Source organism: Crotalus tigris, unplaced genomic scaffold (genome assembly GCF_016545835.1).
Source record: "Crotalus tigris isolate CLP2741 ecotype Arizona unplaced genomic scaffold, ASM1654583v1 scf7180000020245.1906669, whole genome shotgun sequence".
NCBI classification, from domain to species: Eukaryota; Metazoa; Chordata; class Lepidosauria; order Squamata; family Viperidae; genus Crotalus; species Crotalus tigris.
In genome coordinates this window covers 1,176,830-1,192,344 of record NW_024097926.1, presented here as the reverse complement: position 1 = coordinate 1,192,344, position 15,515 = coordinate 1,176,830, and the positions used below count along the sequence as shown (strand labels likewise).

The window sequence follows — 15,515 nt, the reverse complement described above, 5'->3', positions numbered from 1 at the left end:
TCACTTCAGCCACTAAACCGGACGGTTGCAACTTGAGAATTGACCTGCACTGCATCATTCAAAAGCCCGGAATACAGAAAACAGTTCAACTTTGGTGCTTTTTTATTTGTGAATTTCGGCCAGGCGGGATTTCTTCCACCCCCCCTTTTTACCAGCTTCCCTTCTCCCTTTTTTTGGAAGGAGTTGCACGCTTAAAAACACAGGGAAGAAAAAAATCAACAACACAAAACTTCAGAATTGTCTACTGTCAATCTGGTACCAGAATGCTGGGTGGGGGGGGGGTCACCTGGTGTCACCGTTTTGCAGTCTCAGCCTGAACAGTCTTGCTTGGAGAAGCTGCTCGCAGCGGCACGGGTCTCTTCCGTTTCCAGGAAAAAATCCAGAGTGATTTTGGAAGAGGTGGGCTACCAAAGCCCCCCTGGCTCTCCCCCACACACACACCGCACAGGATGCTCTTAAGCCTTGTGGACGGAATATTTGCCTTTCTGGAGCTGGGAAACGTAGATCTTGGTTTTGCTAGCATCTTCCCGGCGCAGCCAAACTTCCCCGGTGCTGATGGAGGTGATCACTGCCCTGGGAGCGACACACAGTTGGGGGACGGAAGGAAGGAAGGAAGAAGCGAGGGGGGGGCTCCGTTTAGAGTTGGTTAAGGGCCCCATCAGCTCCGCACAATTCGGCCATTCGGGGCAGGGGTCCTCGGCTTACGACTGAGCCCAGGATTTCCGTGGCTAAGCGAGACCGTTGTTAGGTGAGCCTTGCCCCATTTTGCAAGCTTTCTTGCGGCTGTTGTTAAACGAATCACTGCAGTTTTTCAGTTACCTTTCTTTCCTTTTTCTCTTTCCCTTCCTTCCCTCTCTCCCTTCTTTTTCTTTCTCTTTTTTCTTTGTTTCCTTTCCTTCCCTCTTCTTTTTCTTTCTCTTTCTTTCTCTTCCTTCCTTCCCTACCTTTCTTTTCTTTCTTTCCCTTCCTTCCCTACCTTTTCTTTTCTTTCTTTCTTTCTTTCTTCCTCCTTTCTTTCTTTCTTCTTCCTTCCTTCCTTCCTTTCCCTTCCTTCCTTCTCCCTTCCTTCCTTTCTTTCTTTCTTTCCCTTCCTTTCTCTTTCTTTCTTTCTTTCTTTCTTTTTCTTTCTTTCTTTCTTTCTTTCTTTCTTTTTCTTTCTTTCTTCCTTCCTTCTTTCTTTCCCTTCCTTCCCTACCTCCTTCCTTCCTTCTTTCTTTCTTTCTTTCTTTCTTTCTTTCTTTCTTTCTTTCTTTCTTTCTTTCTTTCTTTCTTTCTTTCTTTCTTTCTCCTTCCTTCCTTTCTTCCTTTTCTTCCCTCCCCTTCCTTCCTTCTTTCCTTTCTCCCTCCCTCCCTCCCTTTTCTCTTTCTTTTTTTCCCCCCCTCCCTTCTTTTCTTTCTTTTATAGAGCCCCCCCAAACACAACAATTCTTACAATTCTAAACTTATTAAGTAATTAACTTTGTGCTCACCAGAAAGTCCCTACCACTGGAGGACACCAAGTAGTTAAGGGGAGGTGGGGTTTAAATGGGAGCCTGTTGTGCTCAGGGCTACGGGTTCAAGGCTGAACTTTGGGTTTGGGAAAAGGTCTAGAGACATTGGCCTCCTTTTCGATCCAGCCTGGTCAGACCAGACCTGAAAGATCTGCCGGTTCGTGGACAAACTCCCCCCCCATCCTTCGGATAGCTGAACCCCACCAGGCACAGCTGGCTGATCTCCCCACGGCTGCCACCCCCTCTTTGCAACTCACTGGACAGGGGTCTCGTCTCCCACTTGCAAGTAGAGGCTTTCCCCTTTGACGTAGACCTCGCCCTCGTAGTGCAGGTGGCCATCCTCACAGTGGGCGGCAAAGAGGGGCGGAGAAGACAGCTTGTCCGTCTTCAGCGGGCCTGGAGGAAGGAGAGGAGGGGGCAAAGAGGGGGCTCAGGGCTGTTTGGGGTTGGAGAAGGGACAAGATGGTCTGTCGGAATGACCGTAGGAAACGGGGGGGGGGGGATAGCCAAAGCCCAAGAGAAGAGTTCCATAAGAGGCAGGTGAGTCCTTGGGAGCAACGGGAGGGGTGGGGGGAACATCTTAAAGCATGCTGGCTGGGGGATTCTGGGAGTTGAAGTTCAGACATTTAAAGCAAGCTGGCTGGGGAACTCTGGGAGTTGAAGTCCACCCCTCTTAAAGCATGCTGGCTGGGGGATTCTGGGAGTTGAAGTCTCCCCCTCTTAAAGCATGCTGGCTGGGAAATTCTGGGAGTTGAAGTCCACCCCTCTTAAAGCAAGCTGGCTGGGGGATTCTGGGAGTTGAACTCCACCCATTTAAAGCATGCTGGCTGGGGAATTCTGGGAGTTGAAGCCCACCCTTCTTAAAGCATGCTGGCTGGGGGATTCTGGGAGCTGAAGTCCACTCCTCTTAAAGCATGCTGGCTGGGGGATTCTGGGAGTTTGAAGTCCACTCAGCTTAAAGTTCACAAGGTTGAGAAACGCTGGCTCTGAATAATGCACAAACCCATCGATTACAGCTTAGAATTAGTCATAAATCAGCCCCACAAACCCTGGTGGGAAAAAAATATCTCTGGCTAAGGGACCATTTTTCCAGGCATGCAGTGGTGCCCTACCATTCAGCCTACGTGGTTGGCTTTGCAAAGGGTTCTGGGACTTGTAGTTCAGCCTCAATCGGATGTACTGTTTCTCCTTCCGTGCTTCAAGGGTGCAGGGTGCAGGTCGGTGGGTCCTGCTTGCCTTTGAACAAGCCCTCCAGGCACTGGGCTCCAGGCCAAAATTTTAGGGAAATACAGAGGGGGATCCCAGTTATGCAAAGAAACCAAGTTACTTGCCTTCAAGCTTCCTCTTGGGGGGCGACACGGCAGCTTTTGCCTAGGGGGGGAGAATAAGACGACAAGGAATGAGAAGTCCTGCCCCACAGGACTGTTAATCTGCTCTACAACCTCCATGCTATGCTATAGCATAGTCCAGGGGTCTTCAAACGTGGCCCTTTGATGACGTGTGGGCTTCAACTCCCAGAATTCCTCAGCCAGGCTGAGGAATTCTGGGAGATGAAGTCCACACGTCATCAAAGAGCCACGTTGGAAGACCCCTGGCATAGACTCATCCCATCATAAGAAGGAAAAATGAAGAACAGAACCTGAGAAGCAATCAACTAATTGGCTTCTCTTGGAATCACAGGCTTGGACGGGACCTTGGAGGTCATCTATTCTAACCCAACCCCCTGCTCAAACAGGAGACCCTATGTTCTATATTCTATTCCATTCCGTTCATTTTGGAGGCGACTGTTAATATTTTCCCCATTGACGTTATGTGCTGGCAGGTGTGCCAGTGCAAATCCAGGGCCCTTTTGGTTCGGTCCTCCACAACGGTCCCAGTTTCTCGTGGCCGCTTGGGAAAATGCATTGCCCAGCCCTGTTCCAAAACTGCATTTCAAGCTTGCCTTCCTCCACGCTCCCCGTGCCCTCTGACCTTTTTGATGGCCGTCCAATCTTCCATAATGTCAATATCGTGCAGCATGTAGACGATGTACGGGCGTGGGAGGGAGGCGTTAAGGAGGAATCGGGGAATCAGACACCGCAAACCCCAACCAACCTGTGTTCGGATGGTTTGTTTTCTGTACTGTTTCTTTATTAGAAGTTTTTGATCTCACCTTTATTACTTTGTAAGTAACTCAACGAGGCTAATGTACTTAATACTCCTTCATCCTTCTATTTTCCCCACAATAAGAACCCTGTGCGCAAGGTTGGGCTGAGAAAGGAGGACTAGCCCAAAGTAACCCAGTTAGCTTTATATGCCTAAGGTGGGACTAGAACTCACCGTCTCCTGGTGATTGACCCAGTTAGCTTCCATGCCTAAGACAGGACTAGAACTCACCATCTCCTGATGATTAGCCCAAAGTCATCCAGTTAGCTTTACATGCCTATGGTGGGACTAGAACTCACCGTCTCCTGGTGATTGACCCAGTTAGCTTCCATGCCTAAGGCAGGACTAGAACCCACTGTCTCCTGGTGATTAGCACAACGTCCCCCAGCCAGATTTCATGCCTAAGGCAGGACTAGAACTCACAATCTTCTGGCAACTGACGAAAAAGTCACCCAGCTGGTTTTCATGGCTAAGATGGGACTAGAAGTTCCAGGCTCCCTGGTTTCTAGGCTAGCCCCTTAACCACTATACCAAGCTCCCTTTCGCAGAAGGACCAACAAAAGCTCCCTGACCAAGGGGACGCTTCAGGTTTAGAAAAGCGATATCGCACAAAAGGCGCACAAAAGGATATCAGACACCAACGGCGGTTTCTTCCTCTTGCTGGGCCAGAGGGAGTCCCACTCTTTGGAGCTGTGTTTGGGCCGAAGTTTGCCGTCCCACCACTCTAAGAAAGAGAGAGAGAGAGAGAGAAAAACAGACCTTCCAGGTAAAAGTAAAATTGCCAGTCAGGCCAGCAGTTCCAAGAAGTCTCCGCACCCACTTGCACCACTCAGGTGATCCTGAGGACACAGATGAACCTCCAAGTGGCCTCAATGGCTCTCTAAAAGAAGGCAAATGACCAGTTGTTTGTTTTTCTTTGTAGGCGTTTTGCTTCTCATCCAAGAAACTTCTTCAGCTCTGACTGGATGGTGGGGAGTGCAAGGATTTATACTCCTTGCAGACCGCTGGTCATTTGCTTCCTTTTAGAGAGTCGTTGAGGCCACTTGGAGGTTTATCTGTATCCTCAGGGTCATTTGAGTAGTGCAAAAATGGGAGTGGAACACAGTCGTTTTCAAGAAGAGGGGGTCACGCTATACCCCAAAGCACCAGAGGGAAGGACGAGAAACAATGGTTGGAAGCTGATCAAAGAGAGAAGCAACCTGGAATTAAGGAGAAACTTTCTGACAGTGAGGACAATTAACCAGTGGAACAGCTTGCCACCAGATATTGTGGGTGCTCCATCACTGGAGGCTTTTAAGAAGAGACTAGACAGTCACTTGTCTGAGATGGAATAGGTCCTTCTGCTTGAGCAGGGGGCTGGACTAGAAGACCTCCAAGGTCCCTTCTAGCTCTATTCTATTCAGCTAGGTTCATGGCTGTCCACACATTAAACTGCAGGCTCCGAAATCGAATTCTGCTCCTTTTTTGGGGGGGCTCAAGGGATTGCATTTGCAGGCAGGAGAGGGTAAGGAGAATCCACTGGCCAGGGGAACTGACCGGAAGTGAGGCCCACGCTGTGTCTGTCATCTTCCAAACGCTGGATGCGCTCCAGCAGACGCTCCTCAAGGCTGTCGAACAGCAGCAATTTCTCGCTCTAAAGAAGCAGACAGACCAGGGGTCTTCAAACTTGGCTCTTTTATGACTCGTGGACTTCAACTCCCAGAATTCCTGAGCCAGCATGGGAGAAATATGGGCCCTCCATGACTTGTGGACTTCAACTCCCAGAATTCCTGAGCCAGCGTGAGGGAAACTTTGGCCCCCTCATGACTCGTGGACTTCAACTCCCAGAATTCCTGAGCCAGCATGGCTCAGCTTGGAAACCTCTCCCTTTCCCCTCAGCATGGCTGGCTCAGGAATTATGGGAGTTGAAGTCCACGAGTCACAAAAGAACCAAGCTTTCCTACCTCTGAGATAGACAATATAGAAAATATCCGGCATCCTTTTTTTTCTTTGTGGCCAGGCTCAAAAGTAGACCAGGATGGATCCTACAACCGGCCAACACCCAAAGCCACCTTAACAAAACTCACTTAACAACAGAAAATTTGGGCTCAATTGTGGCTGTAAGTGGAGAACTACCTATATGTGGAATGGGGCTGCATTAATCAATGCCCCCTTGCCACTTTCTTGAGAATGGGGAGGGGGGTGATAAATGAAAAGTTTAGGGGGGAGTCTTCTAACCTCCAGATGTTGTTGAGCTCCTTGCAGTTCACACCCATATCGGTGCTTGATGACTTCCAGGCACAAACCTCTATATATCCCTGGGAGGAAAAAAAAAGTGCAAATATTTGGAGTCAGTGGAAAGCGAATTCGGGGTCTGGGGGGGGGAGCGGGTTGTTCCCTCCTCTGCAAATCCCACCCAAGCTTCTGCCTTATTCTTTATTAAAAGCCATGATTAAAGAGGGTTTTTCAAATACGGAAGCAAGTGGATAAAGAAAAGGGATGGATTATGGATGACGGTTGGTCAGGATCTCTTTTAAGAATGCTAGTCACTTCAAAGGGATCTTTATATGACTTGCCCAGATAGATGGCAACCCCTAGCAGATTGTGAATAAGCTTTTTTTTTTTAAAAGTGCATTAGGAAAAGAGACCACTAGGAAATTTTCAGGCTTGAAGACCTAGACTAAGAATCCGGGGGAAAATAACGGCAATGGGAAATATGGAAATTTTGGTGGTTGTGTTCAGTTCATTCAAAGCTCTCCCCATCTTGGCAGTTCCAAGGTCAGTCCCCGGCCTCAAATACACCCAGCCTCCACCCCACACGGCTTGTGGGCCACAAAGCTTTACCAGCCACTTCAATCTGGATCTGCATGTGATTCTGCAACACGGCCAGGGGGTTGAGGTATTCGGCGGCTTTTCCCGACATCACATCTTCCAACTTGGCCTTCACCTGATTCAGACGCTCCTTAAAAAGCCTGAAAAAGAGGCACCACTAATTCACCGGGAAGAAATAAATGGGAGCTAAAAACTAAAAAAAAAATGCATTTCTCTACACCAGGGGTAGGCAACCTTGGCTCTTTTATGACTCATGGACTTCAATTCCCAGAATTCCTGAGCCAGCATGGGGGAACTATGGCCCCTTCATGACTCATGGACTTCAACTCCCAGAATTCCCGAGCCAGCCATGCTGATGGGAAAGGGAGAGGTTCCCAAGCTGAGCCATACTGGCTCAGGAATTCTGGGAACTGAAGTCCACAAGTCATGAGGGGGCCAAAGTTTCCCTCATGCTGGCTCAGGAATTCTGGGAGTTGAAGTCCACAAGTCCTAAAAGAGCCAAGGTTGCCTTGCCCTGCCCTACTACACCTATGTTTCTCAACCTTGGCAACTTTCAGACGAGTGGACTACAACTCCCAGAATTCCCCAGCAATCCCACAGGCAGTCCTTGACTCGCAACCTTTCTTTTAGTGACCCTCGATTGTGGTCGTAAGTCAAGGACCACCTACCTATATTTACAATAATTGCAGCATCCTGGGGTCAGGTGATCACTCTTTGCAGCTTCCCAGCTATCTTTTGGCAGGTAAAGTCAAGGGGGGGAAACAAGATTTACTTAACCACCAATTGATTCATTTAACAACCACAGCGACTTGCTTAACAACTGGGCAAAAAGGTCATAATATTTGGCCTAACTCATTTAACAATGAGTTTAACAATGAAAATTCTGGCCTGAATTGTGATTGTATGTCAGGGACTCTCTTCCTCTGAAAAAGTTAAGTCACTTTTTTCAGCCTCTTTGTAATTCCGGACCATGGTTCAACAAATTGTCATTGAGTCAAGGACTCACTGGACACAAGCACATATTTAAAAACAAAAAAACCCAAACACCAGAAAACAGAAAGGAGAAAGAAAATAACCCACTTTTCTTTGATTTCCGAAAACTGCTTCTCCAGATCTAGCATTTCATCCACGCATTCTGCCCGGCGCCGTTCGTAGTCTTCATCGTTCATCTCTGGAAGTGGGGGCAAAATGGACAATTTGGATTCAATTCGAAAAGCAACCCACAAAATCCCAGGATAAAATGGGATTTATTTCAGGGCTTCTGAATTTCGGACCGTCTTGTCCAAAATTCTTGACCGACTGTGTTCTATTAGGCAGAATTTACTTTAGGACAGGCAAAATTAACTACGTTATAAAATGCAGAATCAACGGAAGCATGGAAGGAATGAAAGGTTATGATTTGCAGAATGAATTAAACCACGATCTGCAGAATTAAACCATAGCAGGCAGAATGAACTATGATGCACAGAATTGACTCTACCCTGACATGCACAACAGCATATGGCAGGTAAAATGGGTTTCCAACCCTGGCAACTTTTTAAGACCTGTGGACTTCAACTCCCAGAATGCCCCAGCCAGCATGAGGTTGAGAAACACCGCATTATACATTGGCTTGGGTTAATTGGTTTATACTCAAAAGCAGAGACATCACCCTGCCAACAAAAGTGTGTATAGTCAAGGTCATGGTTTTCCCAGTTGCAATGTATGGCTGTGAAAGCTGGACCATAAGAAAGGCTGAGCGCTAAAGAATGGAGGCCTTTGAACTCTGGTGCTGGAGAAGACTCCTGCGAGTCCCTTGGAGTGCAAGGCGTTCAAACCGGTCAGTCCTAGAAGAGATCAACCCCGACTGCTCTTTAGAAGGCCAGATCCTGAAGTTGAAACTCAAGGACTTTGGCCACCTAATGAGAAGGAAGGACTCACTGGAGAAGAGCCTGATGCTGGGAAAGATGGAGGGCAGAGAAGGAGGTGGCTGGATGGAGTCACTGAAGCAGCAGGCGTGAGTTTCAATGGACTCCAGAAGATGGTAGAGGACAGGAAGGCCTGGAGGAGCGTTGTCCATGGGGTCACGATGGGTCAGACACGACTTCACAACTAACAACAACCAAGTTCTCCATGGCTGGCTGGGGCATTCTGGGAGTCGACTTCACAACTAACAACAACAAAGTTCTCCATGGCTGGCTGGGGCATTGTGGGAGTTGAAGTCCACAGATCTTAAAGTTGACAAGGTTGGACACCCCTGCTGCAGGGGTAATCCAACCATTAAGTGTCACGTAAGACTCTGGGCTGCATTTTAGTAGCACGAAAACTCAATTTCCTCTCCTGAAGTTCACCTGAACTCTCCTCTTCGGATTCCGACTGGCTGGCACTGCGTTCATCCTCACTCTCTTCCTCGCCGTTCATTTCTGTGGCCGAATCGCCTTCCCCTTCCATCTCTTTAGGCAGAGGCTGAACAGGCATGGTGGTGGTGACCGATGTCAAGACACCCAACCTGAAAGAAAGGTGGACAATTTTACCATCTTTTTTTGCTGCTTTATTTATGTATTTACTTACTTACTTACTTAATGTCTATGGAGATTCTCAGTCATCCAGATCCTGGTTGTCCCAAAGATGTTTTTTTCACGAGGCAACTGGACATCCTTGTTTTTCTTTGAAGACGTTTCGCTTCTCATCCAAGAAGCTTCTTCAGCTCTGACTTCCCCACCATCCAGTCAGAGCTGAAGAAGCTTCTTAGATGAGAAGCGAAATGTCTTCAAAGGAAAAACAAGGAACTCCAGTTGCCTCATGAAAAAGCATCTTTCGGACTTACTTATTAAATGTATGCTGCCCATCTCGTTTCAAATGATTCTAGACAGCTTACATCATAATAAATATAAAAAAATACATTAAAACATTCATTAAGTCAGGGGTCTTCAAACTTGGCCCTTTGACGACTTGTGGACTTCAACTCCCAAAATTCCTCAGCCAGCTATGCTGAGTGCTGGGAGTTCAAGTCCACCCGTCTTAAAGTGACCACAGTTGAGAATACTGCTCTAGACCAGGGGTCTTCAAATTTGGCCCTTTTATGACTTGTGGACTTCAACTCCCAGAATTTGCCTGGCTGAGGAATTCTGGGAGTTGAAGTCCACAAGTCATAAAAGGGCCAAGTTTGAAGACCCCTGCATTAAGTGAATCCAGTTTCCCCCACTGTGTTTGCTTGTTGGAAGAAAAGCTGGGAAAATTGCAAATGGCGATGATGTGACCACGGGACACTGTGACCATCATTGAATGCATGATGTTTGTCAAGCACCCGAATCACAATCCCATGATCATGGGGATGTTGCAACGGCTGAAGTATGAGGACCTGTCAGGTCACTTTTTTCAAAGCCATTATTAACTAGCTAAAAAAATATACAATAAAAGAGCAACTGAGATGGTTAAAGGCCTGGAGACTAAAACATACGAAGAACGGCTGCAGGATTTGGGTTTGGCTAGTCTAGAGAAAAGAAGGACATGATAACAACATTCCAATATTTGAGGGGCTGCCACAAAGAAGAGGGGGTCAACCTATTTTCCCAAGCACCAGAAGGCAGGACAGGAAATAATGGATGGAAACTAATCAAGGAGAGAAGCAACCTGGAATTAAGGAGAAATTTCCTAACAGCGAGAACAATTAACCAGTGGGACAGCTTGCCACCAGAAGTTGTGGGTGCTCCATCACTGGAAGCTTTTAAGAAGAGACTGGACAGTCACTTGTCTGAAATGGTATAGAATCTCCTGCTTGAGCAGGGGTTAGACTACAAGACCTCCAAAATCCCTTCCAGCTCTATTCTGATTCTGAGCATTGATTTCTAAGCAATTGTTCCTTCTGGACATTTCAAATTTTAAATCAAGTACCTCCACTCAACTACAGTTAGTCCTCGACTTACAACAGTTCATTTAGTGACCATTCAAAGTTACAACAGCACTGAGAAAAGTGAGTTATGACTGTTTTTTACATTTACAATGGTTGCAGCGTCCCCCAATGGTCACATGATCAAAATTCAAACCCTTCTCAAATTGGTTCCTATTTATGACGGTCGCCGTGTCTCCTGGGGTCACGTGATCCCTTTTTGTGACCTTCTTATAAGCAAAATCGACGGGGAAGCTAGATTCACTTAACAACCGTGTCACTAACTTAACACCTGTAGTGATAATGACCATCATAAATATGAGCCAGTTGCCAAGCGGCTGAATGAAGATCACGTGACTATTGGCTGCAATGGTTGTAAGTGTGAAAAATGCTCATAATTCGCTTTTTCCGGGGCCGTAGTTAATTTTGAACAGTCACTAAATGAATTGTTGTAAGTCAAGGACTGTCAGGGGGTCATTTCACAACAACTGACAGTTTTGGGGGCTTGCAATAAGGATGGTCCTTTGAGGCTAAGGGCCTCTTTGAAACTCATGCCTTATGATGCCCCACACATGAGCTATAATTCCCATCATACCCAACCATGCTGATGGGAACTGTAGTCCCATGTATTTGGAGAGACCATCCCAGGTGTTCAGACTTGTTCACAAGTCTTCAGACCTCATTGACTGACCATCATCTACTCCCTAAAAAAAACCCTTCCATTTGTAAGACAACATTTTGCAAATGATATTGGCCAAAGGGTATTTTTAAATAGCTGGTTTACTGTTGTAGGTTTTAAGTTACCCCCTGATGCTTTTCAGTTGTCATGCTTGACTACTTTTTAAAACGACATTTACCATTGTTGTGGACTGCTCCATAAATAAGAGACTATACATGTTTAGGAATAAACATAAATATTGCACCCTCCATCCTCCCCCCCCCATAATGCAATGGACTGAACCATGTTCCCCTATTAATATGATGGGGGAACAGATTACCAATTCTTTGAGGAGGGGGGGAGAAGTTAAAAAGGAAAAGTCAAGAAATACGTTGAGGAACTTCCTCCCCCTACGATACGCCTTCAACAGGGAACGTAGCGAGCAGAAGCCAATCCTACGTAGAGGCGCACGTACGTTCATACAAAAGCACCGACACACAAATGTGTACCCCCCAACCCGGTTAGTGGTCTAATCCACAGTCGCCTCGCCGCTCGCCCAAATGGAATGGGCGGGACCAACAAACACCCAGAAAAAAGGGGGGTGCTGGGAAAGGCGTCTAGACCCCCTTCATTACCTGGGGGAGGAGCCGCGCAAAGCGTAGACGCCGCTCGGGTTCCCTTCCGCGACCGGAAGTGGCCCTCGCTCGGCCCCGCCCACTCTTCTTAACCAATCCGACCGGCTGTTCATGCCGGCCGTTGGAAGCGCGGCTACGTCTCTATGATCCCAGTGCTTAGAGCCACCTCTCTGTGGTTCTTTCGCACGGCGCTGTGGGAAGCCGGAAGCGGAAAGAGGCGCGTTTTCATAACAACAGAGAAAATAGAACCCTGGGAACGGAAGGAGGAAAAATAAATAGTAAAATGGGAAAGGAAAAACTGAAAAACTAAACAAAAAAAGGGATTCCCCTCCCATCCAAATCTTAAAATATGAGCCTTTTTGGAAAAGGACGAACTCCCAAATATCTGTGCAGGATTGCAATGGCTATAGAAGATGCTATCCTTTTTTTTAAATCCCCAAATAACAGTAGCATAAACTTGGAGGCTATACATGAAGTGACTGGAGACAGAAATCTAATAATAAAAGTAATTATAACTGGCAAAAGAAAGCAAAGATAGGATTAATAGTGATAGACAACATGGGTGCAATCCTGAAACTTCTGGAGCACCACTTAAACCATCACCATTGCCAAATTCATGATCAGTCAATTGCAAAAGGCAGCTTTGCTAGGAACAAATTACATCCTTTAATATTATTAAACAACAATATCTGCCTATCCCAGGTCCTTGGGAAGGGCTCAATAGATAGAGAAAAATCCCAAATCCAGTCAAAATATCTGACTATGTGATGAATCGATAAGAAAAAATTCCACACCCAGTCCAAACATCTGGCTTGACTATGCAACACAACATAATAATACATTGTGCAAGACGATTGCACAAACTGATTATAAATAAGGACATAACACAGTTGCTGACATGATTCACTGGAAGCTCTGAAAATACGGATTGGTAGACAATGTACAGGACCAGAGCCACCCAGATTTGAAATTGTTCACTTTAACAGGTGGTTTGTAATTTTAAGGTACAGAAATAAATTAAGCACTTCTCTTCCAGGACGTATGCAATCCTTCTCGTTGTGCAGAACAAGACACTGAGGTGACCAGTTGAAGAAGGAAGGTCAGGCACAAAACGGAACAATCTCGCTGCACAATGGTCTACATTTTACTATTTCATGTCTCAAAGAGTTCAAAACTGAAAGCTCTTTTCCATGTTCTCACACCATCCTTTCATAATCTTTGATCTTATTCTGTCACCCCATAGTAACAGTCAGAAACTGACTAACGCAGTGCAGAAATGAAATCAATGACACAGACTGTCTGTAGTAACTGAAAAATGACCCACAACTTGTACATACAATTATACTGCAAACAGGGTTTGTTCTCATCTTGTCTGTAGCTCCACTCCACGTCCAAAGTAGCTGAAGTTAAGCTCTGCAAAATTAAAGTGCATTTCAACATCTCCGTGACGAGTCTGGGTATTTGCTCTTCAGCTCCTGCTTGAACTGTCGAAAAAGGATCTTGTTGCGCTGGTTCTCAGCATCCTTTTGTGCATGGAACTCACCCACCACCTTAAATCCCTTATGCACCAAAAAGGCATTGCTCAGCACTGCAAAATGGTAACCGGCAATGTGGAGTTCGCAGGCCTGCCAGGAAAAGAGAAGAAACCAAGAGATTAATGAAGGTGTCTATCACCAGCATCTCCAGAGTCACCTTGTAAGGGAGATGGGCAGCATAAAAACAGATATGGATGATTGATAAAAGATAGACAGACAGACAGAAAGATAGACAGACAGATAGACAGATGATAGATGATGATAGACATATGATAGAGATAGATGATATAGATATATAAGATAGATGATAGAGACAGACAGACAGATATCTAGATAGATGATAGATCTCACACACCCAACCTTAAACAATAACCTTAGTACAAACATCCTGAGAAAATCTTGGGAATTTATAAATACTGATAGTCCTTGACTTACAACCATTCCTTTAATGACCGTTCAAAGTTACAACGGCACTTTAAAAGTGATTTACAACTGGCCCTCACTCTTAACAATGGCAGCAATTTGCTTAATGACCGTGGCAAATAAGCTCATAAAATCAGGCACAATTCACTTAACACCCGCCTTGCTTGGCAATGGGAGTTTAGTTGTAGTCGTAAGCTGAGGACTATCTGCATTGAATTCTCCCAGTTGTCCGGTCTTTCCCCTTGCTTGGTTACCTGACTGATCCGGTTAAAGCCGTACTGCTTGAAACGTTCATCGTACGGAGGCACTGACGTGGCACCCACATAGAAGGGCTCCCAAGGATCTCGCCATGCCACCTCGTAGGCCACACGCAGGGTGCCCCCCACGGGAAGGTTCAACCAATGGGAAAAGTTTGTGGGAGCCTGGCACCTGGGACACAATTCCTCGTAAAATGGTCGGATCTCCCCGACTTGATACAGCTGTACCAGTTCCGTCTTGCTGGCCGGAATCCGGCGCGTGTGACGGATCTCAAACGCCGGCACCACAAACACCCGCGGCTTCCCCTCGTCGGTGGCTTTAGGCAAGGCCAGGAAGTCTTCCCGCAGACCTTCGCTGGGCACCATATCCATGTCGACCACCAGCGCCCAGTGCCCACCGGCTGCCCCTCGGGCTATGTTGCGCAGAAGATTGTTGGGGTACGAAGCATTGGCAACATCCATGGCATAGTTACGCCGGCCGGCCCCTAGCTGTGCCAGCTTGGCAAAAACATCTCCGCAAGACTGGAGGCAGGCCAATTCCCCCTCGTCCTGGTCCGGCTCGGGGAAGGAAGCCATTTGGTTGGCAGGACACACCAGGTGCAGGCAAAGCCACTGCCGGAGAGGGGCACACAGGACGGCTAAGGCATACACCATGGCCGTGGCCTGGCGCACGTCGTCAGAGCCTGGCACAAAGAGGGCCAGCGAGACTGGTCCTCGCCAGCGCTCCACCAGCTGCTGAGCATGGTGAAGGTTGCCCAGGCTGGTGTGGGTGACCAGCACCACGTCCTGCCGGTCTTGGTCGTCCCAAGAGGCCCGCAGCATGTCTCGGTAGATGCGGTACTGCCCGCTAGCATCCAGGGTGCCTCCACTGGCCAGCACCGGCTTGAGCCTCTGCTTGTGCCCATTGCTTGGCAAGGCATGGCGAGTCTGGAAAAGTTGGACGTAGCGAGAGCGCTGTTCCTGTCCATGCAGCCCAGAGAGCAGGGCCAAATAAAGCAGTTGCAAGCCGGCCACCAGTCCCAGCGCCAGGATTAGCGCCTGGAAGCAGGAACAGGTCATGGAGGGACGGGGGTGGGGAGCAGACTAGGGCTCAAGCTTGGCCCATTGGCTCTCCCCGTGGCGCCCCTTCCTTCCCCTCTTTGCAAAAGAAAGCAAAGACACAAGCAGACCTTCCTGGTGCCAACCTCGCGCTAGCTGCGAGCTAAAAGGGGGGGGAGGGTGGAAGGCGGCGGGGGGGGCTTGCTAACGATGAGGCTCCCTCCAGCGCCCTCTGCTCAGCAGGAGGAGGCAGTGCAACAAGAAAAGCAGCCTTTGCAGCCCCCCCTCCCAAAAAAACCCCAAAACCCTCGCATCCCCTTTGCTTTTTGCAGCGCCCGCGGGCTCCCTGTTGCCTTTTGCGCGCCGGCTTTGCTTTGCGCGGTCTTTGCACGGCGGGCGGGCGCGCCTGGGAGGGAGGGAGTGGGTGGGCTTTGCTCACGTCCCCCCCCATTTGGTTTTTTGCATGGGGCGGGGAGAGACGCGAAAGAGGCTTTGCAACGGGAGTGTTGCAAGGATCGGAGTGGGAGGGGGGGCGAAAGCAGGAACAAATCCCCCCTCCGCAATTTTATTATTATTATTTTTGCAATGCAATTGGCAATTTTTTTTTTTTAAATCCCGGTTTGGAGGAAAGCAAGCATAGACCAGGTGGAGAACA

At 47.7% G+C, this 15,515-nt stretch overlaps 2 protein-coding genes across 3 annotated transcripts; both read right to left on the bottom strand.

The window, feature by feature from the left end:
• Positions 1 to 84: 84 nt before the first annotated feature.
• BRMS1 (BRMS1 transcriptional repressor and anoikis regulator) lies at positions 85 to 11,757 on the bottom strand. Its single transcript, XM_039366180.1, has 11 exons — positions 11,608 to 11,757; positions 8,777 to 8,934; positions 7,527 to 7,617; positions 6,459 to 6,586; positions 5,853 to 5,932; positions 5,172 to 5,268; positions 4,267 to 4,359; positions 3,462 to 3,526; positions 2,822 to 2,861; positions 1,748 to 1,886; positions 85 to 573 (listed from the first exon to the last, which is right to left on the bottom strand). The coding sequence occupies exons 1-11, from the start codon at positions 11,718 to 11,720 to the stop codon at positions 456 to 458; spliced, it is 1,122 nt and encodes a 373-aa protein (XP_039222114.1). The 5' UTR covers positions 11,721 to 11,757; the 3' UTR covers positions 85 to 455.
• On the bottom strand, positions 11,730 to 15,030 carry B4GAT1 (beta-1,4-glucuronyltransferase 1). 2 transcript variants are annotated; one of them, XR_005559526.1, is made up of 3 exons: positions 13,820 to 15,030; positions 12,945 to 13,232; positions 11,730 to 11,857 (listed from the first exon to the last, which is right to left on the bottom strand). XR_005559526.1 is itself a non-coding variant. In XM_039366181.1 (2 exons), the coding sequence occupies exons 1-2, from the start codon at positions 14,879 to 14,881 to the stop codon at positions 13,041 to 13,043; spliced, it is 1,254 nt and encodes a 417-aa protein (XP_039222115.1). In that variant the 5' UTR covers positions 14,882 to 15,030; the 3' UTR covers positions 12,250 to 13,040. The 2 variants fall into 2 exon arrangements, 1 of the variants encoding a protein (XP_039222115.1); XM_039366181.1 differs by lacking the exon at positions 11,730 to 11,857 and having other exon boundaries at positions 12,250 to 13,232.
• Between the last annotated feature and the right edge of the window lie 485 nt (positions 15,031 to 15,515).